A 27,010-nucleotide genomic window follows, 5' to 3' on the forward strand; every position below is an offset into this window, starting at 1 on the left:
ATCAGTCTTGGTTGGTGGTAGTTTTTTCTTATTTGAGCAAATATTTATGACTCTACATATGTATTTATAGTAATATAAATATTTTATTTTTCCCTCTCTGTAGATAGGTTTCTCGTTGCTACAATTTTTTGTTTTCTTTTTTTTCCAGTTTTTACAGATTAGATTTTTGTGTTTTAAAGAAATGACTGATAGAATTTATTTATTCTTTTGTTGCTGTTTTTCTAATCTGTTACCTTTTGCATTGGTAATATTTGCTGCTTTTGCCTTTAGTTGGCCTAAACACTTGGCTTGTTTTCCTTTTTTTTTTTCCTAATCATAACACATGGTGGACATCAAAGTGGTATTCTTAATGTTCCATTTCCTGAAAGAGGCCCTTTGCAGTAATTGGATCTCCTTGTTGGAGGCAGGGGGAGAAAGTCATTCCAACCAAGGGTGGAGCTGGTGGCTGTCACTCTCCCCTGGCCACCTCCCTGCCCCCCCCCCCCACCCGTAAATCACATGTTAGTAAGTCTGCCAAGTTTGGGGGCGGATTCATGCCCTGCACCTTTGAGCCCTGGAGCAGGAAGTAGGGAAGAGAGGAGCAATCGCTCTACCTTTCTTTTTGGCTAATACGTTGTTTCAAGTAGTAAGGTATTATGTTTGAGTGATAAGTCTGACCGTCAGTTATGATTCTAAGTTAAACTACATAGATTTTAGATGAGTGGAGGTTTTTTGCTTGCAACGTATGCTATAAGGTTTATGTTAGTTTTCAGCTTCATTGAAGAGTTTTTGTCTTTTTCTGTGCCTTTGAAAATATTATCGGAAATGTAATGGACTGTGAGGCACCCCTCTCCAAATGCCACTCCCAATCAGGATGCCCTTTTTGTGTGTGACTGTCAATTTTTTGTACAAAATGGAAAGCTATATTTTTAAAGAAATAAATTACATGTGGTTATCATACAATAATTCAAATACTTGAGAAAAATGCAAAGTAGAAAGGGAAAGTGACCTATAATTCTGTTAGCAATTTAGTATATATATTTTTTAACCAACATGAGATTGTACTTTAAAGTACAATCCTAGAACCTTCTCTCACTCAATTGTACATCCTTACACGCCTTACACATAAATGAGTGTAAATGTTGGTGCTCTGTGGTTATGTTTTACACTTCATTTCTAACATTCTTACCACCTTTTAATTTGTATTCTTTCCCTTTATCATTTTAGTCAGTTCAGTAAATGAAAATTTCTATTTTTTCCACTTGTAATTCTTTCTTTATTGCATTTTTTCCATTACCATTTAGTTCCCTTATACTCCCTTCCCCCCAGCAGTCACCACACTGCTGTCCATGCCCATCACTACTTTTTTAATGTATCGTATTCATCTATTAGGAGTGCAGAATTTGTTCCTTTAGTTTTTAGACGCATCTTACGTTAACTTACATCGAAAGGATATATTCCCGATGTACTGTTTAAACATAAAAATGAGAATAATGCGCTCTGGCCAGGTGGCTCAGTTGAATGGAGCATCATCCCACACACCAGAAAGATTGTGGGTTCAATCCCCTGTCAGGGCACAAACCTACATTGCAGGTTTAACTCCTGGTCCGGAAGTATTAGAGAGGCAACCAATTGATGTTTCTCACTTATATTGATCTTTCTCTCTCTCTCATCCCCCTCCTCTCTCTCTCTTAAAAATCAACAAAAACACCCTGGCTGGTGTGGCTCAATGCACTGAAGGGTTGCCAGTTCGATTCCCTGTCAGGGCACATGCTGGCGTTGCTGGCCAGGTCCCTGGTTGGAGGTGTGCAGGAGGCAACCAACTGATGTTTTTCTCACACGATGTTTCTCTCCCTCGTTCTCCCTCCCTTCCCCTCTCTCTGAAAATAAATAAATAAAAGTAAAATCTTTTAAAAATCAATAAAAACATATCCTTGGATGAGGATTTAAAAAATAGAATCATGCAACATGTACGTGAAACAATCAAAATTCTCTTCGCTGCAGACTTCTAGGGCTTCTCCCCAGAACACCCAGTGCTCTCGAGCTCTTGCCTGTCCTCCGGAGATAGGCAAAGTGTTGTTGCAGAGCAGTTCAAGGGTCTGATTGGCTTATTCAGTGATTTGTGGGTCTGGCAGCATCCTCTCCAGTAAACAGAAAGGTGCTCCAAGGAGCTGTACGACATGGGTTTTCATAGGCAGAGAGGCTGGGATGGCAGTTATTTCCGGCAAGGTTACCTTCTCATCAGGAATGCCTGGGGTCTCATCAGGCAGATTATCCCGCTAGTATGGGCCAGGAAAGTTGGGACTGATTGATTTAAAATTCCACTCTTAGGCTGAAACTGCCATTAGATTATAGTTATTAAGTCTTAGCTTAGCAAAAGTGACTCCATTTTGAGCGTTGTTTCTTTTTAACAGTTTATACAAATCATAACTACATAAATACATATGCCTATGTTTATCATTAGTGGTGGTATGCCACCCAATGTTTAGTTCCTTCCTTTTCTCCCTTGACAGTATTCTTGATTGATACTTTAGATTAAGTGGAAGTTTGCACGAGTGAGAGGAAAACACGATTATTTCTTGAGCACCAAGCATGTGCTTTATGCTCTGCCAGATGATGTGCAGGCGTTTTGGTGAATTCCTAGGAGGGTGCTGAGATTCCTCCTCTGGGACTGGTAACGAAATGGGCCCAAAAGCGAGGAGATCACCTAGGTGCCCCAGGTCACAGAGTTAAGTACTTCATTAAGCTAGGACTTGAAACCAATTATGCTTGAATTGAAAACCCACAATCTTTTCACTAGCGCACTGTCGCGTTGTTACTCAAGCCCTCTTTCCCTCCCGCCTTGACTCCCTGTGGCTTTTAAAGGTAGTAAATAACTGAAAGATTGTAGAGATCTGAATTCATTAAATAAAAGGTTATTTCTTAACACCTTTGTTATTAAATTCATTGTTTTTTGTTGTTGTTCTTTCTGCCTGTATAGATTGTGAAAGGGAGCGGGCTTAGGAATTCCGCAGACATGAGTAGAAATTCTGGCATCCTGTTTGAACTTCTCCCTGATACTTAGAAGCCTTAGAAGTGTCAGTGAATGACAGCAGCTGTCTAAAGGCCTTGTTCTGTGTGAGGACTCGAGCACAGCGCCTAACAAAATAAGATGCCAAAGCCTATTTATGATGGTAGAGCCAGGCCATAGAAATTCTTTGTTTTTCTAAATCGTGCTTGAGGATTTCATGAATTGTTATTTGTACGAGGTGGGGCAAAAGTAGGCTTACAATTGTTCACATGCAAAATAATGCAGTAACAAATAACAATACAAGAATAAAAGGTTGTGTACTCACAATTTTAAACCTGCTTTTGCCCCACCCTGTATTAAGTGCTGACAATCCTTGTATGATACAGGAGTGCCTTTGTTTTGTTTTTTAACTTAGTTGGGACTCATTTTCAGGAAATGTGAGTTATAGTAATAAAAAATTGTATCATAATTGAAGAAAATATAAATTTTATTTCATTGAAAAATGTTTCCATTATGTTTAGTGTTTAAAGAGAGTGAACCTTGTTGAAAAGAGTATTTCTAATATTCAGTTTTAGGTTAATCATATTTTTCCCCCGTCATTTAGAAGTTAGGTGCACTAAGTCATCACAGGACATTTAAATTCATTTTCTGTGGAAGTGTGTGTGTGTATGTATATTCCTGTAAATTCTTTGATGATAAATTATAAAGTGTCATGATATATTTCTTGTATGCTGTTTACTTTCAGTTATTTTAAAAGCTTGTGGTCTTTATGTTTGTTTGTTTGTTTGTTTTTCCTTTTAGGCCTAGACCTTATCTTTTTGAAAGGGATCATAAGTTTCCTACAGACAAAGAGAACTTACCGGTGGTTATTCTCTATGCAGAAATGGGCACCAGGTCATTTGGTAAATTCCACACAGTATTGTCTGAAAAAGCTCAAAATGGGGAAATTCTGTATGTTCTTCGTCATTATATTCAGGTACATGTTTGTTTTATCTGTTATTTTGGGTATAAAAATGCATTTTATGGTAATTTTCTTATTAGATTTTACATAGTGATTTTCATCAGGAATGTTATTTAAAGATTTTTTAAAAACCGTCAACATAAGAAATATTAAAACCTGTAGACAATTTTCGTGAGTTTACTTGAGCCAGACTGAGGACAATTGCCAGGAAGCAAAACCTCGGCAGATGGAGGAAATGCTCAGGAAGATGGCAGATGGGTGGGTTTTATTTCTCAGTTACAGATTTTAAAACATATATTCTGAATACTCACCTTTTCTTCCGTACTTTGCAAATATCTTCTAGTGTATTTCTGGTCATCTTATATTAAAAAGTTATTTACAGAACAAATACTAATTTGATGGTGTAAAGTTTATCCAGCTTTTCTTTAATGGCTTACCCTCATGTTGTCAGAAAGACATTCTCTTAAAGATTTTTTTTGAGAGAATTAAAATGCTATTCTTTGTTTTGATCCTTGATCTATCAGCAGTGTACTTGAATACCATATTTTTCTGTGTATAATGCACACTTTTTGCCCAAATTTTTGAGGGGAAAATAAGGGTGCACACTATACATGAGAATTAGTACTGAAATGTGGGTGCACGTTATACACAGTAAAATATGGTATCTTGTGAGATAGAAAATTCTAGGTTTTCCATATGAAAATAAGTCCTCCCATAATCAATTAAACAGTTAAATATTTTAAGCCATCAGCCGCCAAGTTTCTATATAGACATATTTGGTTTTAGACTATGTTTTAGTAATATATATTTGTTCTACTCAAATATAACGAGCAAATATTAAAAGCTAATTGCAATAGCTTTTAATCCTAAAGCAATGAGAAAGAAGGACAAAGCTGAAGACATGATACTTTTTGGCTTCAAACTATATTATAAAGCTATAGTAATCAGAATAGTATGGTGTCGGCATAACAATGGACACGTTGATCAGTGGAACAGAATAGTGAGCTTAGAAATAACCCATTCATAGATGAGAAGCTAATATTTGAGAAAGGAGCCAGGAACACTCAGTGAAGAAATAGTCTCGTCCGTAAACAGTGCGGGCAAAACTGGAATGCCGCATGCCAAAAATGATACTGGACGCTGTCTTACAAACCAGTCACAAAAATCAACTTGAGATGAATTGAAGACTTAAAATCTGAACCCATAGGACTCCTTAGAAAAATAGGGAGAGGGCTCCTGACATTGCTATCAGCAATGACTTTCTGGATTTGACACCAAAAGCAAAGGCAATAAAAGCAAAAATAAACAAGGGGACTCTATCAAACTAAAGATTCTCTTCTGAGCAAAGAAAACCGACAAAATGGAAAGGCAACTTTTTGGAATGGAAAAAGATATTTGCAAATCATATCTCTGGTAGGGGATTAATACCCAAAATATCTAAAGAACTCATACAACTCAATAACGAAACACACAGGAACCCCAATCCAATTAGAAAATGGGCAAAGGACCTGAGTAGACATTTTTCTAAAGTAAACATTCAGATGGCAACAGGTATGTGAAAAGGTGCTCAACGTCACTAATCACGGGGAAAATGTAAACCAAAACCACAGTGAGGCACCGTAAGACAACTGTTAGAATGGCTGCTATCAAAAAAGTAAAAATAGAGATAAGTGTTGGTGAGGATGTGGAGAAAAGGGAACCCTCGTGCCCTGTTGGGAATGGAGATTGGTGCTGCCAGTATGGAACAATATGACGGTTCTCCAAAAAAATTAAAAGCAGAACTGTCATGTGATCCAGCAGTTCTGCTTGTGCGTTTATTTCACTGTCTGGAAAGACGTCTGCACCCTTGAGTTCACCGCAGTGCTCCTTAAAATAGCCAAGATATGGGAACAACCTATTCGTTTATCAATGGATGAATGGATAACAACACTGTGTGTGTGTGTGTGTGTGTGTGTGTGTGTGTGTGTGTGAAGTTCTTCCTTGGAAAAGAAGGAAATCTTGCGATTTGCAACACGAATGGACCCCAAGGGCATCGTGCCAGTGTAACTGGCACATAAATCAGAAAGACAAGTCCTGTCCTCGCTTATATGTAGAACCTAAAAAATAACAACACAAGAAATGGATGAAATATTGATGGCGTGGGGGCAGTGGGGTAGCAGTTCTGGGTGAAGGTGGTCGCAGGTGCAGACTTCAGCTCTAAGATAAGCAAGTTCTGGGGACGTGATGTACAGCAAGGGGACTCTGGTTAACCACGCTGTATTATGTAGTGGAAGGTTGCTAGAGAGTAGATCTTGTAAGTTCTCATCACAAGAAGAAAAGCTACGTGAGGTATGGACATTAACTAAACTTTATTGTGATTATTTCATAGTATACACATATACCAAAGGATTATGTTGTATACCTTATTCATAGAGTGTTATATGTCAAGTATATCAGAATAGGAATGGAAGTTGGAGGTTGAAGTGTATGTTGATGTTTTTAAAACATGCCCCCAAGTGATTTTAATATGGCCCCAGAGAGTATACCCATCTGTTGAAAGCCAGTCCCTGGTCATTCTTTGGGTGATGCGACTGTTAAATACGCTGCTGTGAAATCGTACCAGCCAACTCTCTGAGCTCTTTGTAAGGTCAAATTCTAGCCTTACATTTGTACACTCAAAATATTTATATTGTAAATCCAATCAACATGTAGTTCTAATAAAAATAGACTTATTTATGCTGCTTTTTGAACACCTGCCTTTTTTGGGGGGAAAAGAAGAAAACTACAATTCAAATTTTACAGTAACACATTTTCAAATGGAGTGAGTAAATATGAATTTAATAAACATTTATCTTGATTACTGAGGAGCTAATAATATTTCAGAACTGATCATGGAAACTGGTTACGTGAAATTGCATTTCTTTTATGAACTATAACAAACTGTGTGGACTTAGAGCTTTGATTTGCTTAGCCACCAACTGATTGTCTTGTGTGTGAGTAGTCAAAATGCATTTTTAAATTGAGCTGTATGAAATTGAAAAAGCTTTAAATGATTTTCAACTTCATCAGCCTACTGTCATCATAAACCTCATTTTCTCATGCTATCTTTCATTATAGCATATGCCCCCAAAATTAGCAAATTAAACTTTAGTGTGGGCAGCAATGTTAAATACTTGTCTGCATATCTAGAACTAATTATTATATCATCTTATTTGGAAATAGAATAGTCCAGGAATAGTCACTTTGGTAACACATTTATTTTTAAGACTGGGGAAAAAGTTTAGGGAGAAAAGGAGAATAAAAAGTAATATGTTTTTAAGGGTTTTCTTCCCTCCAGTTTCTGCTTTTTCCTCTGTCATGATCAGGGTCACAGATTTCACCTGTGCAAACTTGAATTAAGCAAAGACACACAGCATTTTCAAGGGAATTTGCTGAGCACTAGGTCAGACTGACTTCCTCACCTGTGAAAGAATAGGCCAGGTTATGGTGATTGTAGCACAACCGGTAGGAATTTCAGCATGGAGGCTAGACAGGAGCGCAGACATACTCACTCGCTTGCTGACCTTCTCACCTGGCGTAGTGCCTGATCCTCTCCGGGTCCGCCATGCTGTGGCAACGGGTAAGACCGCTTACCTTTTGGAAAAAAATGTGGTGACTTCTCTTCCTTGATAGGGTTATCTCTAGAAGTACATTTTATATATTTGTTCTTTGTAGAAAGGAGGAAATGAGGTCAAAAGTTTGGTCATAAACACTTCAGACAGTTCAGTTTTAGCACAGACACTGATCTGTGGCATTTCATGTATTTCATTCATTGAGAAACATGGAGAAAAGCGAAGTCAGGTTGGTCAGGCACTGGGTGGCGGCGTCTCCTTTGCCTCTACTTTCCAGTATTTGCTTTTGGCAACACTCCAGTTGCCCTACGTCCAGACAGCTAGCCAATGAGCGCCCTTCGCTGGTTCAGCTAGTCGTGTGTGGTCCCCAAAAGCCGTACAGTTTTGTTGAAACGTCATTGTATTGGGTCCTGTGTTAATGAACCCATGGGAGAGATGGGAAAGTTACCAGGGTATGGCAGGAAAAGATCAGATGTTTTCAATAGAAAGGAGTAATTAAAACAGTCATGACAAGGTTATGAGCAGGTGGACATCAGCCAAATTCTGGTTCCTTGATGGACTGCCTAGAGAGAATATAAGTACCCCCTGGTAACTGTCAGTGATGTTAAAGTTACATTACTAGTAATTCACCCTGATGTCCTAACACACAGTTACGGTGAATTGAAAAGAAGATATTTGAGAAAATATTTTCTCTTTTTTAAAAAAAATCAATGTGTTTGAACAGAAACCAGCATCCCGGAAAATGTACTTATCTGGCTACGGTGTGGAGCTGGCAATTAAGAGTACAGAATACAAAACACTGGATGATACCCAAGTGAAAGGTAAGTTTTCTTTCCATGTTTGAGTAGAATGAAAATTTAGAGGCTTATATATGTTTTTCTTTAAAAATGTCATGCCTAAAATTCTACCTGAGTTAATACGAGTCTGCAGATGGGGTAAACAAGTTTTTCCTGACTTTGGAATTTAACTGTAAACTGAAAGAAATATATTTACTATTGTAGTCAACTTCAGTCTTAAATGTGTCCCATCTGGAACAATTGGGTTCTCGACCAAGTTGTTCAGGGGACAAAGTCCAGGTTGTCCAACAGAAATTTGGTTCCAGACCTGACAGCCTGTTCGTGCTGCCACCTGTGTGGTCCGTCACACGTCTCTCAGGCGACAAAGGAGAAAATGCACGAGTGTGAGTGTGATTCGGTTTCTGAACAAACCGCTTCTCGAACAGCCTTCCACAATAAAGTTCAAGAACCAAGGTTCCACTCACTGTATTGTGCCCTCATAAACTTATTTAAAAATTGGAAATAGCATCTTCTGTTGTGTATACCTAATGGCTTACACAATATACCAGCCATTTTTTAGCAACATATTTAAAAATGATACTATAAGTTACACTGAGGCAATAGATGGAGCTGTTTATGGCTCCAGGCGTCTGGCCCTGGCACTCGGGCTGGCCCGATGAGCCCAGTGCAGCCCCCCTCAGGGTGAGGGGTGGGGGGTCTCAGGCATGGGTATCTCAGTAAGCCTGAACTTCCTTGCTAACTCACCACCCTAGGAAGGCTTCTCTGAAGTATTTATTTATAATGGAGTCAGGATGATGGCGGGTTTCTTTTTCTCATTTTTTTGGAGTGGGATGAGAGAGGTCTGTGAATTGTTCGTTTTGAGGAAGTATATCGGTTACATTTGTCACCTACAAACCAACCTGCCTGTCATCTGGGTACTAAATGCATTCTCTAGATGAAGAACCCTGGAGACCAGAACTAAAGTTTGATAAACTTGTGAAAACCTTTCATTACCTGGTTTCTCAGCAATTTGTTTGTATCTGATTCTTTGTTGAGAGTTTTAAATTCACTCATTTATATGCTCTCAGATGTGGCTTCTGCTTCAACCTCACTTTCCCACTCAGGACCTGGGCCTGAAGGCCCTCCCTGATTACAGACTCGGCTCTGGTGCTCCCGCTGAGTGTGGGTCAGATAAGGACCGTATCGCTGTGATGTAGATCCCGAAGAGGTACTGGAGAAGCAGAGTAGAAGCGATACTCAGACTTTATGTATTTTCTAGGATAGACCGCATGTTAGGGCACAAAACAAGTCTCAGTAAATTTAAGGAGATTGAAATCATCTCAAGCATCTTCTCTGACCATAATCGTGTGAAACTAGAAATTAATCAAAAGGGGAAACAACTGGAAAACACACACAGGCATGGGGGCTAGATAGCATGTTACTAAACACTGAATGGGTTAACTATGCGATTAAGGAAGAAATCAAAAGATCCCTCGAGACAAATGAAAATGAGGACACCACAGCCCCAGGGCCTGTGGGACGCAGGAAAGGCGGCCCTGAGAGGGAGGCCACGGCACTGCAGGCCCACCGCAGGCAACAAGAGAATTTGCAAATAAACAAACAATCTAGCTTTACACGTAAAGCTACTAGGAAAAAAAAAACAAAAACAAAACCCAAATTGAGTCAAAAACTAGGGATATGAGTAGAAATGAATGAAAGGGTCTAATAAATCAATACAAAATACCAATCAGACCAAGAGCTGGTTCCTTGAAAAGATAGACGAGATTGACTCATCAAGAAAAAAAGAGGACCCAAGTAAATAAAATCAGAAATGAAAGAGAAGTAACAACTGACACCAAAGAAAATAAAGAGTTGTCAGAAATATTACAACCAACTACATACCAACAAGTTGGACAATCTGAATGAAATGGATAAATTTCTAGAAACAATTTTCTAGAAACCGAATTAGGAAGAATCAGAATCTGAGTAGATCGATTACAACTAATGAAATTGAAGCAGTAATCAAAAAACCTGCGACAAACAAAAGTCCTGGACCGGATGGCTTCATAGGTGAATTTTACCAAACTCTCAAAGAACTAACACTTTCTCAAAATATTCCAAAAAATTCAAGAGGTGGGAATACTTTCAAGCTCACTTTACAAGCCCTCCATTATCCTAATTCCAAAACCAAGTAAAGACATTACAAAGAAAAACAATTTGAGCCAATACCCTCAATGAACATAGATGCTAAATATATCTCAACAAGATATATTAGCTCACCAAATACAGCAGTACATCAAAAAGACCGTATATCATGATCAAGTAGGATTTATTCTGGGGAAGCAGGGTTGATAGAAAATCGACAAATAAATATGATGCGTCACATAAACAAGATGAAGGATAAAAATCACTTAGTTACATGAGTAAATGCAGAAAAAGGATTTGATAAAATCTATCCCTCATTTATGATTTAAAAAATAAACCTCTCAGCTAAGTGGGAGTGGAAGGAGTGTACCTCAACGTAATAGAGTCTGTACGTGACACACCCACAGCCAACATCACGCTCAAAACTAATAGCATGGCTCTTAAGACCGGGAACGAGACAGGGACGTCTGCTTCCACAGCTCTTATTCAACCTAGTACTGCAAATCCTAGTCCCGGCGATTAGACAAGAAGAAATAACAGGCATCCAGATTGGAAAAGGGGAAATAAAGTTATCACTATTTGCAGTTCACATGGTACTATGTATAGGGAACCCTGAAGATTTCACCAGAAAAACTACTAGAACTGATAAATGAATTCAGTAAAGTAGCAGGATACAAAATCAATATCCAGAAACCAGTTGAATTTTTATACATCAGTAATGAACTATCAGAAAGGGAAACTTAAGAAAACAATCCTGTTTATAATTACATCAGAAATAATGAGATATCTGGGAATAAATTTAACCAAGAATATAAAAGCCCTGTACTTGGAAAATTATAAGACACTGAAGAAAGAAATTGAAGGTGATACAAATAAGTGGAAGCATGTCTATGGATAGGAAGAATTAACATCATTGAAAAATCCTTACTACCCAAAGCAATCTGTAGATTCAGTGCAATTTCTACCATGATACCAATGGCATGTTTCACAGAATTAGAACAAATATTCCAAGAATTTATATGGAACCAGAAAAGACCTGGAATAAACAGCAATCTTGAGAAAGAAGGACAAAGTTGGAGATATCACCATATCTGATACCCGACTGTTCTATAAGGTCATAGAAATCACAACAGCATGGTACTGGCATGAAAACAGACGTGTGGATCAGTGGAACAGAACAGAGAGGCCAGAGATAAACCCACACTTTTATGGTCTATTAGTATTTGACAAAAGAGGCAAGAACATAAAATGGGGTAAAGATAGCATACTCAATCATTGGTTTTGGGAAAATTGGACAAATATATGGAAAAAATGAAACTAGATGATATTTCACCATACACAGGAATAAAGTCAACATGGATTATAGACTCAAAACTGTAAAAATTATAGATGAAAACATCATAAAGTCACTTATTTCTTGTAGCAGTATTTTTTCTAATATATCTCCTCAGGCAGGGGGAAGAAAAGGAAAAATAAACAAATGGGACTACATTAAACTGAAGAAATTTTGCACAGCAAAGGAAATCAAGAAAATGAAAAGATAACCCACTGAATGGGAGAACATATTAGTCAATGATATATCTGATAAGGAGTTAATATCCAAAATTTATGAAGAACTTACATAATTCAACACACAAAAAAGCAAACACAATTAAAAAATGGGCAAAGCGCCCTGACCAGTGTGGCTCAGTGAATTGGGCATCATCTTGCAAACTGAGAGTTCGCCAATTTGATTCCCAGTCGAGGCACATTCCTGGGTTGTGGGTTTGGTCCCTGTGAGAAGCAACCAATCGATGTTTCTCTCTCCACTCCCTCCACTCCCCCAAATCCCCTCTCTCTAAATAAATAAAAAATTTTTTAAATAAATAAAAAATGGGCAAAAGACTTGACTAGATACTTCTTAAAAGAGGACATGCAGAGGGTCAGAAGACATATGAACGGATGCTCAGTGTCACTACTCATCGGGGAGATGCAAATAAAACCACAGTGAGATAGCACCTCACGCCTGTCAGAGTGGCCGGCATCAGTAAGTCAACAAACAACAAGTGCTGGCGAGGACGTGGAGAAAGGGGAACCGTTGTGCACTGTTGGTGGGAATGCAGACTGGTGCAGCCCCTGTGGAGAGCAGTAGGGAGTTACCTCAAAAAGTTAAAAGTGGGCCCTCCCTGGGTGCCTCGGTGGGAGCGTCATCCTGTGCGCCAGAAGGTTGCAAATTTGATTCCTAGTCAGGGTCAACATACCTAGGTTGCAGGTTCAATCCCTGGTCGGGGTCACATGTGGCAAGTAAACCAACCAGTGTTTCTCTCACATAGATGGTTCTCTCCTTTCCTCTCCAAAATCAATTTTAAAAATATGTCCTCAGGTGAGGCTTAAAAGCAGTTAGAAATGGAACTGCCTTATGACCCAGCAATTCTGCTTCTGGGAACAGATCTGAAGAACCCCAAAGCAGTGATGTGAAAGAAGATATGCACCCCCCCCCCCCCTTCACTGCAGTGTCACAACGGCCAAGATGTGGAAGCAGCCCAAGTGTCCATCAGTACATGGGTGGATGAAAAAGCTATGGGACATTTACACAAGGGAATACTACTCAGTTGTAAAAAAAGAAGGAAATCTTAACTCTGCAACAGCATGGATGGACCCGTAAAGTATGCTAAGTGAGATAAGCGAGTCAGGAAAGACAAATACCACGTGATCTCACTTATATGTGGAATCTAATGAACAAAATAAGCTGACGAACAAAATAGGAACAGACTCATGGATACAGCGAACAGACTGACAGCTGTCGGGGGGAGGGGTGTCGGGGGCCTGGGTGAGAGGATTAAGCACGCACACACGTGCACACAGGTGTATGTGTTTGTAGGAGACAAACACACAGACACAGACAACAGTGCGGTGACAGCCAGAGGGAAAGGGAGGAGGGTGGAGTGGAGGTGTGCAGGGAGGGTAAGTGGGGATGCCAAGAGACTTGCTTGGGGCAGGAAGTGCTCAGTGCCGTGTGCAGATGAGGTTGTGTTGGGTTCTACACTTGAAACTTGTGTGGTTTTATGAACCAACGTCACCTCAATAAATTCAGTTTTTTAAAAAACCTCATAGACACACTGTGGTGATTAATAGAGGGGAAGCAGGTAGGGGAGGTAGGAGAGGATGAAGGAGGAATAAATGCAGCTGGAAGGAGACTTGACTTTGGGTGGTGAGCACACAGCACAGTATACAGATGACGTGTTATACACTTGTACGCTTGAATTTTTTAATTGTATGAACCAATGTCACCCCAATAAATTCAATAGAAAATAAATCAAAATTAAAAAGAGTGCACACTCAGGAATGCAGGCATGTGCTTATACATATATCATTAAGCTGATCATGAAGGAAAGACAAGATGAAACAAATGGAATTTAATTCATTTTTGGTTCTTCTAATATTTCATCACATATTCCTTTCCCAGTCTGAAATTTTTTTTTCTTTTTCTTTTTTCCCCAAAATATAGCTGTGGCTAATGCTACTGTTGAAGATGAAATTGAAACAAATGAAGTTCAAGGATTTCTCTTTGGGAAACTAAAGTAAATATGAAATGAAATAAAGTTATATATTATACTGTTAAGTTTGTTTTTAAAGGAACATACTGTGTTGGCATATTTTAAATATATACATGTAATTTTATGGATTACAAAAATAATGCACAGTTAATGCAGAAAAAGCACAGAATTGAAGGGTAATCTCTAACTCAGCTGTGTGAGTATGATGAGAATAGGAATTGAAAATGATCAAAGTTATTTCTGACAAAAAACTAAGTTAAAACTTTGTGGAATCTTTTATAGATATAATAGTTTACAAAAATCATGGTTAATGTTTAGCATGAAAATATAAAAATTTTTATTTCTCGAAAGAAGAGAAAATAATTTCCCTAAATTTCTGTGGCACAGATTTTTGCATTTAACACCTTTAACATCTGGTCTTAGTTTCATACCTGCGTGTGACTAACCTCTGAGAAATTAAAGCTGTGCTCCCTTTTTCCCCGCCTCACTAACCGAAGAAGACCAGGAAAGGATGGTGAGTGGTCTCTGAGTGCTCGTGCATGGGGATCGCCGTAGTTTTGTGTGCGCTTTCTCTTACTTGTAAGAGGGGAAAGTCATGATTCCATTATAAGGCCAAAGTTAATTTAAAATACTGTTTTTCACTAGTGTTTTTAGTTCTTGTTTAGTATCGCAAGTGTTTATAAAGGATGCTTCCCATACGTGTGGTGAGTAGGTCACTGTGTAGAGCCAGGGAACATTTTTGGAGACTCTGGTAGTTTATGCAGAAGACCGCGTTACAGTTCTAAACCGTATTGGCCAAGTGGTGTTTTTTAAACAGAACTCTGTGGGAATAAATTGTGCATCTTCCAAAAGCCTTTGGACATTAGTTGTTTTTTTTTTCCAAAGTTTTTTTTATATTATTATTTTTTAAGATTTTATTTATTTTTAGAGAGGGAAGGGGGGGAGAAAGAGAGAGAAACATCAATGTGCGGTTGCTGGGGGCCGTGGCCTGCAACCCAGGCATGTGCCCTGACTGGGAATCGAACCTGCGATGCTTTGGTTCACAGCCCATGCTCAATCCACTGAGCTACACCAGCCAGGGCTTGACATTAGTTTTTTTAAAAGAGGAAATACTTAAAGTCAATTCTTACACCACTCCTCATTAGACAAGCCCCCCAACCCCTTAAAAAACCATTGCTTTAAGTTATCACCTATGAATAATATACCTTTGCCTGAATTACATAAATAATTTTAGCATTGAAATGTAAGATTATGATTAAATATGAAAAACAATAGCTCTCATAAACTTAATATTATTCCATAACTTAAAATTTTGAGAGACGGGTTAATGTAATTTGCAGTGAGCTTTTCTGAAGTTTTGTTGCTTTTTCATCACGAGCTCCGTCGTCGTCAGCCTCGCTGCTGCTGTGAAGTGCGGTCCCTGTTATCATCGGATTGCAGATATTGACCCTGTAGTGTATTTATTTATTGTTATCTGTGACATTCATGCATTTCTGTAAATATGTTTTTTCACTTTTTATCATCATCATTTCTCTTTACTGCTGAAAATACATATTTTATAACTTGTAATGGTAGCTGGCGTTTTAAGAATTCTATTTAAATCTGAAATGGCACTATGTCTTGATTTCATGAGAGATAGAAGATTATACTTTATACATATAGTAAAATGTCTTTCTACATTATTATTTGGCACTCTCTACAGGATACCTAGATATGTGTAATGTTAGGCAAAATTCTTATGCTATTGATTCATTTCAAACATGAAACTTTTCAGAAATAGAGTAGACTCTAAGATTGTATAGAAAGCATTAGTGTCTTTCCTTGTAAAATAGTATTTATTTTGAATTATAAAGCAATACTTACAATTTATAAAAGGTTAAAATAAAAACTACACAGCATAATAATCTGCCCTCCCCCTTGATCTCTTACTACCCTTATAGTAATGTTGCCCTATAAGCAACTAAGGGAGTCTACATCCCTCCGGGTTTGGTTTGGTGTGGTTTCTTTTATTTATTGAAAAAAGTAGACCTGTATCTTCCTCCTTATTTAAGTTCTGCGTCTGTAGTTGCATCATGATTTATCCTGTTAATGACGAACAATTAGTTTGTATCTAATTATCAAGAAGAGTTTGTTTCAAAAACACACCGCTTATATGATTCGTAGGAGGTGATGATAATTAACGTTACTCAATATTCCAACACAGAGAAAGGTACTCAGATCTTAGAGCGAACCTGACAGCATTCCAGAGGTACCTGATTGAGAGCAGCAAGGAAATGACGCCTCTGAAAGTCTGGGAGCTACAGGGTGAGTATTTGGTCTGGGTTAACACCTCATGTTCCCCTCCCCTCCCCCTGTCTCTGCCTGCCTCCCTCCCTTCCTTCCTTCCTAGGTTTATAAATGCCGTCAGCAGCAATGGAATGATCAGAAATGTAACACAAAGGGTCTCACTTGTTATTCTACTGTTCATTCACTCACTCGTCAGTGTTTGTTGAGCCCCTACTTGTGTGTGAGACACTTTCTTTTGGTGAGAAGGCGAAGGCTCTGCTCTGCTTCTAGCGCCCGGAGACGGACTGCAGGAAGCCACACACGCTTTTCTTCCCCTAGAACTGTTGTTGCAGGTGAAATAATGCTGAGTTTAGGATTTTGTTCTTATCGTAGTATAAAAGTAGAACAATACCGAAAGGGAAAGTGAATGTTCCACATTTACCGGGGTAAACACATTAGGTCCTCCTCAACGTTCTTTTCACAATCGGCTCTTCAGACTTTTTTTTTCCTTCCTTTGGTTATTCTTTGTATCAGAGCCTTTTCTTGCCTGTTTGTTTAGCCTAAATATAGACAAAAATGGCTTCGCATTAGCATTTCTTTTCATGCATCTCATTCTGAAGTTGTTATACTGTAATTTGGGGAAAACAAGTATTACGTATTAAATGATAATTACTGATTGATAAAAGTGTAAACTTTATCCTAATTGGAAATAAGTGCTATGTTTCCATTTAAAAATTTTGAAAAATGCTAAATATGAGAGTATTAATATGTCTATACAAGATTATATAGCCAGAAGGGTTAAATAAATTACATGAAAATGTTTATAAAGGTATGACATTATGCTAGGTTTTTTAATGATATTTTTTTCTTTCCAGATCTCAGTTTTCAAGCAGCTTCTCAAATAATGGCCGCTCCAGTTTATGATGCCTTAAAGTTAATGAAAGACATTTCCCAGAACTTCCCCATAAAAGCCAGGTATAATAAAGTTTATTAGTTTGATTATAGCCAGGATTCTTTCCATTAAATACATTTTATGAAAATAGGTGATTTCACTTAACATAACGATATCAGTTAATTGTGGTACACACAGTGCGTACGACATGGGGCCTTTCTTCATTATGCATGTTGGTTTCTCACTGGAGCAGAAAACTGGCTTCTACGCATAAGTTTCCATGCTTCAGATCAGAACTCTTGAATTAGAGGCAGATGGAAAGGAAAAAATAGTTCATTAAAATATAAACAGGGAGACGTGATAATCCAAGGAAAAACCTTTTTAAGCAATAACTAAAAATGTAATTTATTTTCTGTTTAACACAAAGAATGATGAAAAGCATTATTTTAAATAGATCTATTCCAAAGGTATAGCCCAGTCTTCTTGCCCTTTTAAATTCCCAATAATTAGTGATTTCTTAATTGTATGGGTGCCGCGTGGAATGCTGTTTGCCAGCAGAATATCTAATTGAACTGCCTCCAGAAATACTGATGTTACGTTTAGCACATCTCTCAGTTCAATAGATGATACATTGGCATATCTAGAAGTACCCAATACATACAATGTATTGTAAGGGTTGACAGAATCACATGACTTTGATGCACTTGTGTTTGGATTAGGAATGACAAAAGATAAAATTATAGGCAACCAGTGAAACGTAAAATAAGCTGGCGTCCACTGAAGGCAGGCAACCAGTGGCAAGGGCGGCGGCAGCATCTTGTTGAGAGGGGCTGGCGAGCCCCCTCCTGCTCACAGCTTCTCTTCCTGGGCCCTGGGTGGGGCCGGTGGGCCTCTGCTTGTCTCAGGCACTGTCTTGTGCATTTATCCACAGTGCAGTGTACTGGGTTTTATCTGGATACTTTTTACCTTGGTAAGATGGATAAATAGTGCATAGTTGGCCTCAAGATACCGAGAACCTTTCATGGCACCCTGAAAGTAGGTTTGTCACTTTATTATGAATATATTGATATGACTTTAAAATTTAAACAGTCAAGAATTTGAGACGTCAGTACATTATGAAACATGAAATGTGTATGTTAATAAATACTGTGTTCAGCTGTGTTGCTCTTAATTAACAGCAGCTTTTGAAATTACTTGATCAAATACAAACGAGTAAAACCATTTTGGTTTTAAGAAGATAGTTGATTGGCTCTTTGACGGTGGGTCAGCCCACCTCTGACGGGCTCAGGTGCAGAAGGCTCCCTTCAGGGCTGGCCACCAGAGAGCACCGGGCGGACTGTGCGGGCACTGCTTCACGGCTACACTGGGAGCCTGAGCATATCCTTGAAGCCCATGGTGAACAGTCAGTCAATGTTGGTTTAAATGAAATATTTGCTAAATGAATGAAGTTTGCATTATCTAATTTATATGAAATTCTGCCAAATGTTGGGAGATAATGTGCACTTACTGCGTGTGTGTGTTTGTTTTTTTTCTATCCTCACCTGAGGAAAGGAGGGAGAGAGGAGGTGAAAAACATCAATATGAGAGAGAAACATCAATCGGTTGCCTTCCATACACGCCCTGATTGGGGACCAAACCTGCAACCCAGACATGCGCCCTGACCAGGAATCGAACCCATGACCTTTTGGTCCACGGGACAATGCTCCAACCAACTGAGCCACATCAGCCAAGGCACTGTGGTCGTTTCCACATATACCTTTCTTACATGAGTTTTACTTAAAGCACAACTTTGCATTTACAATCTTTTAATTTTTATATCATTTTATTCTGTGCATTAAGTTGACAGATATATAGCTAAGCATTCTTAGGAGTTAAGTCAAATAACAGACTGAATTAAAAAAAGTTTCTTTATAAGGCAGTTATAAACTCTTCAAGATTGAATATGTGAAGTCAGGATTGTCAGTATCTTATAACTTATGCTCTCTGAGGAAGATTGCAGGTTAAAATTGCCTGTTTGCATGGACACACGTGATGGCATTGATGATTTTGTGCAGAATTTCTCTGGGGAAAAAACAACACAAAAGAGCATTTTTCATCAAGTAGTTTTGAGAGATAAGTGCCTAGTAGTAAACAGGGTTGACAGTGCTCAGTGCACACGGTCAGTGCCCAGGAGCTCCCCGCAGTCTCTGCCTGCACCCCTTGGCCCGGCGGCCTCGTCAGGCGACAGCCGCGGCACCCCTTCTCCCTGGGCCGCGGGGCCCTTCTCACGGGGGGCCGTGGGGCTGTGTCACGAGCCTTCAGGGTTGTGAGTTTCCCTCACAGACTATTCAGTTACCTTGAACTACAGATTGGTCCTGAACATAAAGGAGGAGTGAATTACACCAATATTTATTTTCCCAGGACTCTGACCAAAGTTGCTGTAAATCAACAAATGAAGAAGGAAATACAGAAAAACCAACAGGTTTGTTTGAATTCCTTCTTAAAAGAATTTACTGTATTCCTCTCACTGTTTCAGACTTTGGGTCTTCAGTTTCATACAAAAAAGGAAATGTTGTATTTTTTGACTAATAAACAGTTCCAGTTTTTCCATTTCTGTGCTGTCTATGCACAGTGCGCGATTTCTAGTCCAGCCTTTCCTGCCGTGTGTCTCTCTCCCCTCCTCACTCAGCCTGGGCTCCAAGCCCTGTGCTCGTGTGGTACGGCTTTCTTCACAGGATAAAGAATAAAGGCTGTGAATTATTCATTCTTCTTTCTCACAATTAGTTTTGCTTTAAAACTTGAGGACCAAGTCAGGGTTAGGACCATTGGAACATTACTAGAATCCTATGGCACGCAGGACAGAAGCGACTGGGAGTTTGGTGAGATTCTGCCTAATGGTTCTTAGATGACCTGAAGACCCCAATGACCCTACCTGCGGTAATACTCGTGAGGTGCTAGAACATGGCCTCGCTCTATGGCATAGGACTCAGTTTGGTTTTAAGTAATACAATACCAGATGCCCAGGGCCACCAAAAGTGGTTTGCTTTTCTCACGTATAAAAGTCCTAAAGGGTGTCCCCAGGCATGGTTTTCTCCTTTTATGGCTGCCAAATTGCTGCCACAGCTCCAGGCTTCTGATAGGAGTGCCAAAATAGAAGGAGGCAGGAAGATGGTATCAACCACGGGCGTCCTATCGCCTTCGATCAGGGCGTTTACCCTGGTGAGGAAATCTTGACTTTAATCAGTAAGCTACATAATCACGACCCTATTTTATCATCTCGTTGGGCCTGCTCTTTCAGGGCACTCTGATGACTAAAGATAAGGATGATAATAACGGCTTTCATGTCCCTAATCTTGGGAAAGTGTGTTTGGACCAGAAGTTCATGTTACCTCCTACCGCATGGGGGTGTGGGCAGTAACTGAACGAACTGGACTGCCCGCCCTGGGAAAGAGGGCCGTGACTGGGGGTCAGAGTCTTGGGAAGTCCCTTGCAGAGTCCACTGAGCATGTGCACACCCCGGAGGTGTGTCCCGGCCAGTACATCTCACCTACGTACAGCAGGAGTACAGTTTATGCAAAGCATGTAAATGAAAGGTAACCACAGAGAAAGGAAATAATAATGGACTTTGAACATGTAGAAAGATGATCTGTCTTCACTCACAGTAAAAGTTATACAGAGGCACCAGATTTATAATAGTTTAATGGTTGAAATTCTTGTTAGTAAGTTTATCATGCGTGTGTGTGTGTGTGTTGAAGGGCAACACACGATGCGTATGTGTAGGTATCAAGTATTTGCATAGAGGGACACCAGAGGTTGTGAACAAACAACGGGGGGTGGAGGGTGGAACAGTCACCTCTATGGGCCGTTGAGAGGGGCTGGGGGCCCGGGCAGGAGAAGGCCTGGAAGGAGCATGAGGATCCTTTGCGCAGGGTTTTATGTAGTTGTAAACCAGGGACTCAGCAAAGGTTATTCAGAAACTCAGACTATGCCGAAGTTGGACAATTGAACTTTGGGGTTCGGTTTACTCGGGAGACAATAGCTGTAACTCCAAAGTACAGCAGATTTCCTTGGAAGTTAACAGTTCTTATTTTGCTCAGAGATCAGCCGGAAACCGCTTTTGGTGTTCTTAACCAGTGGGTTGTCTTGCTGTTGACTGTTACATTAATCGGTCCATTGCCATTTTCTTGTTCGGAAGGGAAAAAATGGGAATGTGGTCAGTAGTCTGGTAACTTCTTAATTTTGCTTCAGCAGGGTGTGAAACACTGTTTTAATTGCATAGTTACATAAGAAATAGGTGAGATACTTAAATGTAAATGCTAAATAAAGGATTAGACTGATCCAAAAAGAAGTTCACACCTTTCCTAATTATGTCAACTGATTACTTAGAATACATGAGAATTTCACAGTTCTAGAAAAATTCCCGTCATCAGAATAACCTCTCTAAAAGTTCCCCTGTAACACGCTCCTTTAGAATCTTTTTTGTCCACATCCTGGAAGAAAAATTTCCCCTATATTTAGATTTATATCTGATTTGACTTCAGATTTTTAAATTCAGAAGGCATCTAGTTTCAGTTTAGGGACCTCCAGACCTGTTTGTAAACCCCAGTTACTGTTCTAACCTCAGCCAGTCAGCTGAGGAGCTGTTCAGCTCAGGTAGTGCCCCGTCCCGCTGGTTGTACAGGGGTGTCACAATACATTGTTCCCCCTTTTTTTTTCTTTGAATGAAGTCATATGTCTCTGTAGGGATTTATATTTGTTTCTGCTCAAAGGCTAAGATCACTCCTAACTTAATTCCACAGTAAATAAAAGGTCTGTGCGTGTTTTTTGGACTGTAAAAGTAGTGAGAAGTCTAGCCTCCAATGCCTATGAAGGTAAAGCAGAGGCGATGGATTGTTGTGGAAGACAGCTGTTCCTTCCAGCCAGGGCGAGAGCGGCAGGCTCCTGCTCGGATTCTGCAGGCACTTTGTTCTCTGGGTCACCTTTCCCCGGCAGGGGAGCCGTCCCGGAGCCTGCGCACGAGGCTCTCTGTCACCCTCTCCCATGCCGGCTGAGCCCAAGTTTCTTCCTGGCCTTCGGAGACTAGCCCTTGAAAACCCAGGCTTTCGGGACCTGAAATTGTTCATGTCCTTGGACTTGGACCTCTACCACTTCTCTGCCCTTAGGAGAAACCTTTCCTTTTAAAAGCTAAGCATTCATGTAGAGAACATTCTTCATACTGGAATGCAGCAGTTCTCGTGTTTCCTTTGAGAAGGAGGATTTCGGGGATGTCGGGTTCACCACAGGGCTGCAGACTGACTTCTTACCCTTGATTTGAGAAAGGCTGCCTCCTGAATGTTACCCTCAGGGTGGTTTACCGGGGTTAAGGCCCCTCTCTGGGGGAAGGAGGAAGAATTGGTCAGTGTCAGTCTCCAATAGACTGGCCGTGTTTCAGCGGTTAAGTTCAGTTATTACCCTTTTGAGCATCTTGGTTCAAAGCGCTGTGCTTGGCTTACAAGTCCCTGAGGGAGCTAGCACCTCAGGGACACTGTGTGCCTGAGGGGCTTCCCGCTTCCGACTGAGTGCCCCAGACCAGGTGAGGCGCTGGCAGAGCTTGAGACGGAGCTGAAGGCAAACCCGGGTCTTACCTTTGAACCTGGGGATGCTGGGCTTGAATCTCTTGCCAGTGTTCTGTGTAATCCAGTGGAAATACTGTGTCATGTTACAAATTGAGTTCCTCTTTTCCTCCCGTGTATGTGCCCCACCTGGCATGGTGAATGGTAAACACACAGAAACACTTAACTCTGCCAAGTTTTCTCTGAGTTTCCTCAAGTTGGTTTCTTCATCTGCCTTTCCGGAGTACGTAATTTATACAGACCTCTATTAGGTCACTTATCATGTGATCGCTTTAAAATGAACTATTTTAAAATTTGTTTTTTTCCTAAACTAATTTGCCTACACCGATAATAGTAAAAATAAAGGCTTTATTTGTGAGTACTATAAATCTGAGTAGACACAGGTATATGATATATTTAAACTTTATAACAAACCAATGAGACAGATATCAGTACTCCATTGTACAGATGAGAAAACTGAGACTTAGAGAAGCTCAGTGAATTTACCCAGACTTCACCACTAGCAAGTAGCAGGACTAAGGTTCACAGTAGACTGACTCCCTCGTTACGGTCTTAACGACCGTGCTGTGCTGGGAGGACAGCGCCTTTCCTACTGTTACTTGCTGCCCGGATGCCTGGAGTTACTTCCAGCACACACTCGAGCGATAGTTACTGAATGAAAAGACACGGAACATCAAAACACTGCTCTGACGGGAACCTTTATGAATTTAGAGTGATCTCCAAACAGTTACACATCCACCAAAGTTCTGAGTCCCGGGATGGACGAATAGCAACGTGCCAGCTGTCGAATTCTCAGTGTGCGAGTGTGGACACACACACTTTAATTTCACATATTGCAAAATCAAAATATGTAGGTATTTGTGTCTCTAACCTGTCCCCAGATGCCCATCTCTAGATTGGGGTGGGCGCACTGCTGCCCACCTGTAAGTCACATCTGGCCTGCCACCGGCGTTTACAGGCGAGAGTCTCACTGGAATGTCGTCGTGCCCGTGTGCTTATGTTTTTGGTCGCTCTCGTGCTGCGAGGGCGCAGTCGAGCGGTTGCCCGAGAGGGCAGAGAGGACGTGGCTGTCGAAGCCCGAGATGTGGGCCGTCTGACTCTGTGAAACCCTGCAGCCTCCTGACACAGGCCGCTGTGGGGATGCGACTCGGTCACCTGTTGTTCTGCTCCATTTCAAGGACCTTCTCGACAGACGTGACATCCACCCGGGGGACGCCCGTGTGTACATCAACGGCCTTCGTGTGGACGCGGACGCCCACGGCCCTTTCAGGTACGCGTTGCGTTATCGGTGCACGCAGACCGTGGCCTGTACGAAAGGAAATACTGCCCTGAACTTAGTGTTCGTCAGAATTTCAAATAACCACTTGAAAGGTAAAGCAAACACATTTTGGATCGGATAAAAGGTTTCTGTCGTGTTTGTAGAAAATGTCTCAGAACACCGGCACTGGGAGAGACCTCGGGGCGTTCTCCAGGTGGGGACGCTGAGGTCTCGGAGCCTCGGGCCTGTGCTGAGCCCGCTGTTTGCAGCTGCCCTTCGCTGAAGAGCAGGCGGCCGACCCTTCAGCGGGAACGTGTCCCGGCAGCCAGGGCGCCCTGCCCTCCGGGGTGGGGGGGGGGGGGGGGGGAAGATGTGAGAGCATTCTCCAGAAGAAAGACATTTCCATGAGAAATTAAAGTACTTGTGTGTGTTCAGAAGGAAATCTGAATTACAGAATTCAGGGTGCTGTCTTTTTCCTTGTGTAAAAAAATTTTTTTCAAAAATGCTCTGGAGCAGAATTAAATAGTCTTTCATTCCCGCCACTGGCTCATAAATCAGTCACGGGCCGGAAAAAGAGAAATCAGTTGAATTTATTTTATTTTTAAAGACAAGCATAAAAGTACTTTAAAAATTGATATTGGTAGGATAAAGTGAATTTTGTGACATAGTACTTTATTTCAGACATTCATTGTGAATTCAGTTAAATATATTTTATTGACGTTAACTTGTTTATTATATTTTCATGCCAGTTTGGAAGTATGTAGGAAAACAGGGAAGACTGAGAAGCAGAGGAGGGAGTTCGAATGGGGCTTCTCTCTCTATTTCGTTGATCCGCGGACCTCCGATTGGGAGAATGGCAGCTGTTAGCCCCTGGCCTGCAGACTTCACAGGGACGAAGTTTCATTTGTGCTCAGGAGCAGTGAGGACGGGTTTGGAAAAGCAGTGGAATGGAAGGCAGGTTGTGGGGAGTTTCTGTGTTGATATAGGGGGAGATTTCCATAGCAGAGACATGGTGCCGTGTAATGTAGAGAGGCTGTAGGTTGTTTGAGAAATACAAGCCCCGTGGCTCCTCCACCCGGTAATTAGTGTGCCGCAGGGTACGTGGTTCCTGTTCGCTCCTCACCAAAGTGGTCACTCGTAGCTGCTGTAATCCCCTTAGAGGGAAACAAGATGTGTGAGGGTAGTTACACTTCTGACATTTTTAGTGCCAAACAAACAAAGAGGTTCTCAGAAAAAGATCAGAACGTGTAGGTAAAAGGTGAAGAGCCTGCCGACTGGAAGGAAATGATGGGGAGCGTGGAGAGGAAGAAAGTGTCATGTCACTGAGGTTCTGCCTGGATCTGGGCAGAGGTGCACGTGGGGGCAATGAGCGAAGTTGGGAGGCGGAGTACTTGGCACGTCTTTCCTGCCTCCGGTTTTGTTTTTGGGTTGTGGGCAGTGAACAGGGAGGAGGGCAGCTCGGACGAGTCAGCTGAGGATGCCCACTAGTGGGGCCTCATCTGGCTGCTGTAGGGCCAGGAGCACATCTTTATCTCTGAGTGGTCCCCTCAGCAGTTAGCGGGCCGACGGAAGCTGGTACCGGAAACTGGTACCATGTGGTGGCACCCGCTCTGATAGCCAGCCTGTCCGTGCTCCAGTCGTGTTGCCGCAGACAATCGCAGAGAAAGGGCCGGCCGCAAAGGGGGCTTGACAGCCCCTGTTGCGAACATCCGCCTGCATCTGAAGGAAGTCGTCTGCCAGAGAGTTCTTCTGACCTCCTGGTAAATGTGTGTGTTTAATGCAGGCGACATTAAAATTCAGTATTATAAAATCAACCCAATATTAAAGTTCACTTTAGTGAGTCTTGGAGTGCCTACTTCTCTGCAGAAACCACTTGCCACTCGGGGTGTAGTGGTGAACTAGATGGAAGTCTCGGGGAGTGAAATGGCAGCCTAGTGGAGTAACTGACGCTAAATAGTTACCGCGTGAGAAGTTTTATAGAAGGTAGTGTGCGGCGCTCTGGGAGCTTATGCATTAGTTCTCGTGGAACGTGGGGACAGTGGAGTTCGGATTTCTCCAAGGAAGTGACAGGTAAGGTAAGAGGTGAAGGATGAATCAGGCAGGTGGCAGAGCGGAGGCACGGCACGCGCGGCGCCCTGGAGAGAGGAGAATCGGGTGCAGCCACGTTGGGGCGTGAAGAGGAGGTGGCGGAAACTGAGACCACCGGGGTGGGCGAGGGTCGGCGTCTGCCAGGCTGGAGTCTGGGCCGCGTAGCTCAAGGGCAGCAGAAGCCAGCGAAGCGTTCCCAGCAAACTAAGAAAGTAACTGCATATTTGAAAGAAAAGCATGAGAATTATGTAGGAGTCCAGAAATAGAAGGAATTTTATTGATAAATAAACCTAGCACATTTAAAGAACCATTTTTTTAAATCAGTTTGCAAAATTTGTGATTTCGGAAGAGCCAGGAAGAAGCTAATGCTGGCTGAGGGCAGCTGTGTGCCCAGCAGTCACTCACTGGCACGAGCACCCTGCGAAGTGACTGTGACTGCTCTCTGTGCCCAGACGGGAGCGAGGACTTGGAGAGACCTCGTGCAGAGACGGGGACACACAGCAAGTGGCAGCTGCGTTCGAGATCTCATGTGTTTTCCAGTGTACCCTGTAGCTGTCTAGTTTCTCTGTTAGGGGTTTGTTTCCTTTTGAAACTAGCTCGAAATAACCAAGATGGTAGCTCCAGAGCCATGGAGAATATTTAAATTCAATTGCATAAAAAGTGATCAATGAGCATCATAAAGTTTTAATCCAAAATTTTTATTTTATAAGTGAGAAAATTTAGACTAAAGGGGTTAAGAAATCTCTAATTTTTAGATGTGTATCTCTATAGCTCTCCCTGGAAACTATATTCTAAAATCCATCTATTGCTTGGAATCCATCTGATTCCATTCATTTCTGAAAGGGGAAGACAATAGGGTTATTTATTGATGTTATTTTTATCAGAAATACTTTCTATCATGTTTGGGCTAACAAATTGT

General features: G+C 41.1%; 1 protein-coding gene across 1 annotated transcript in view; it reads left to right on the top strand.

Annotated features, from left to right (window-relative positions):
* Positions 1-27,010, top strand: part of UGGT2 (UDP-glucose glycoprotein glucosyltransferase 2) — a 120,289-nt gene that overhangs the window by 13,842 nt on the left and 79,437 nt on the right. The window contains exons 5-11 of the mRNA XM_028526663.2: positions 3,791-3,965; positions 8,265-8,361; positions 13,949-14,021; positions 16,201-16,301; positions 17,138-17,237; positions 19,555-19,615; positions 23,924-24,015. Coding sequence (XP_028382464.1) covers positions 3,791-3,965; positions 8,265-8,361; positions 13,949-14,021; positions 16,201-16,301; positions 17,138-17,237; positions 19,555-19,615; positions 23,924-24,015 — 699 coding nt within the window. The remainder of the gene's footprint in view (positions 1-3,790; positions 3,966-8,264; positions 8,362-13,948; positions 14,022-16,200; positions 16,302-17,137; positions 17,238-19,554; positions 19,616-23,923; positions 24,016-27,010) is intronic.

Source organism: Phyllostomus discolor, chromosome 11 (assembly GCF_004126475.2).
Source record: "Phyllostomus discolor isolate MPI-MPIP mPhyDis1 chromosome 11, mPhyDis1.pri.v3, whole genome shotgun sequence".
NCBI lineage: Eukaryota > Metazoa > Chordata > Mammalia > Chiroptera > Phyllostomidae > Phyllostomus > Phyllostomus discolor.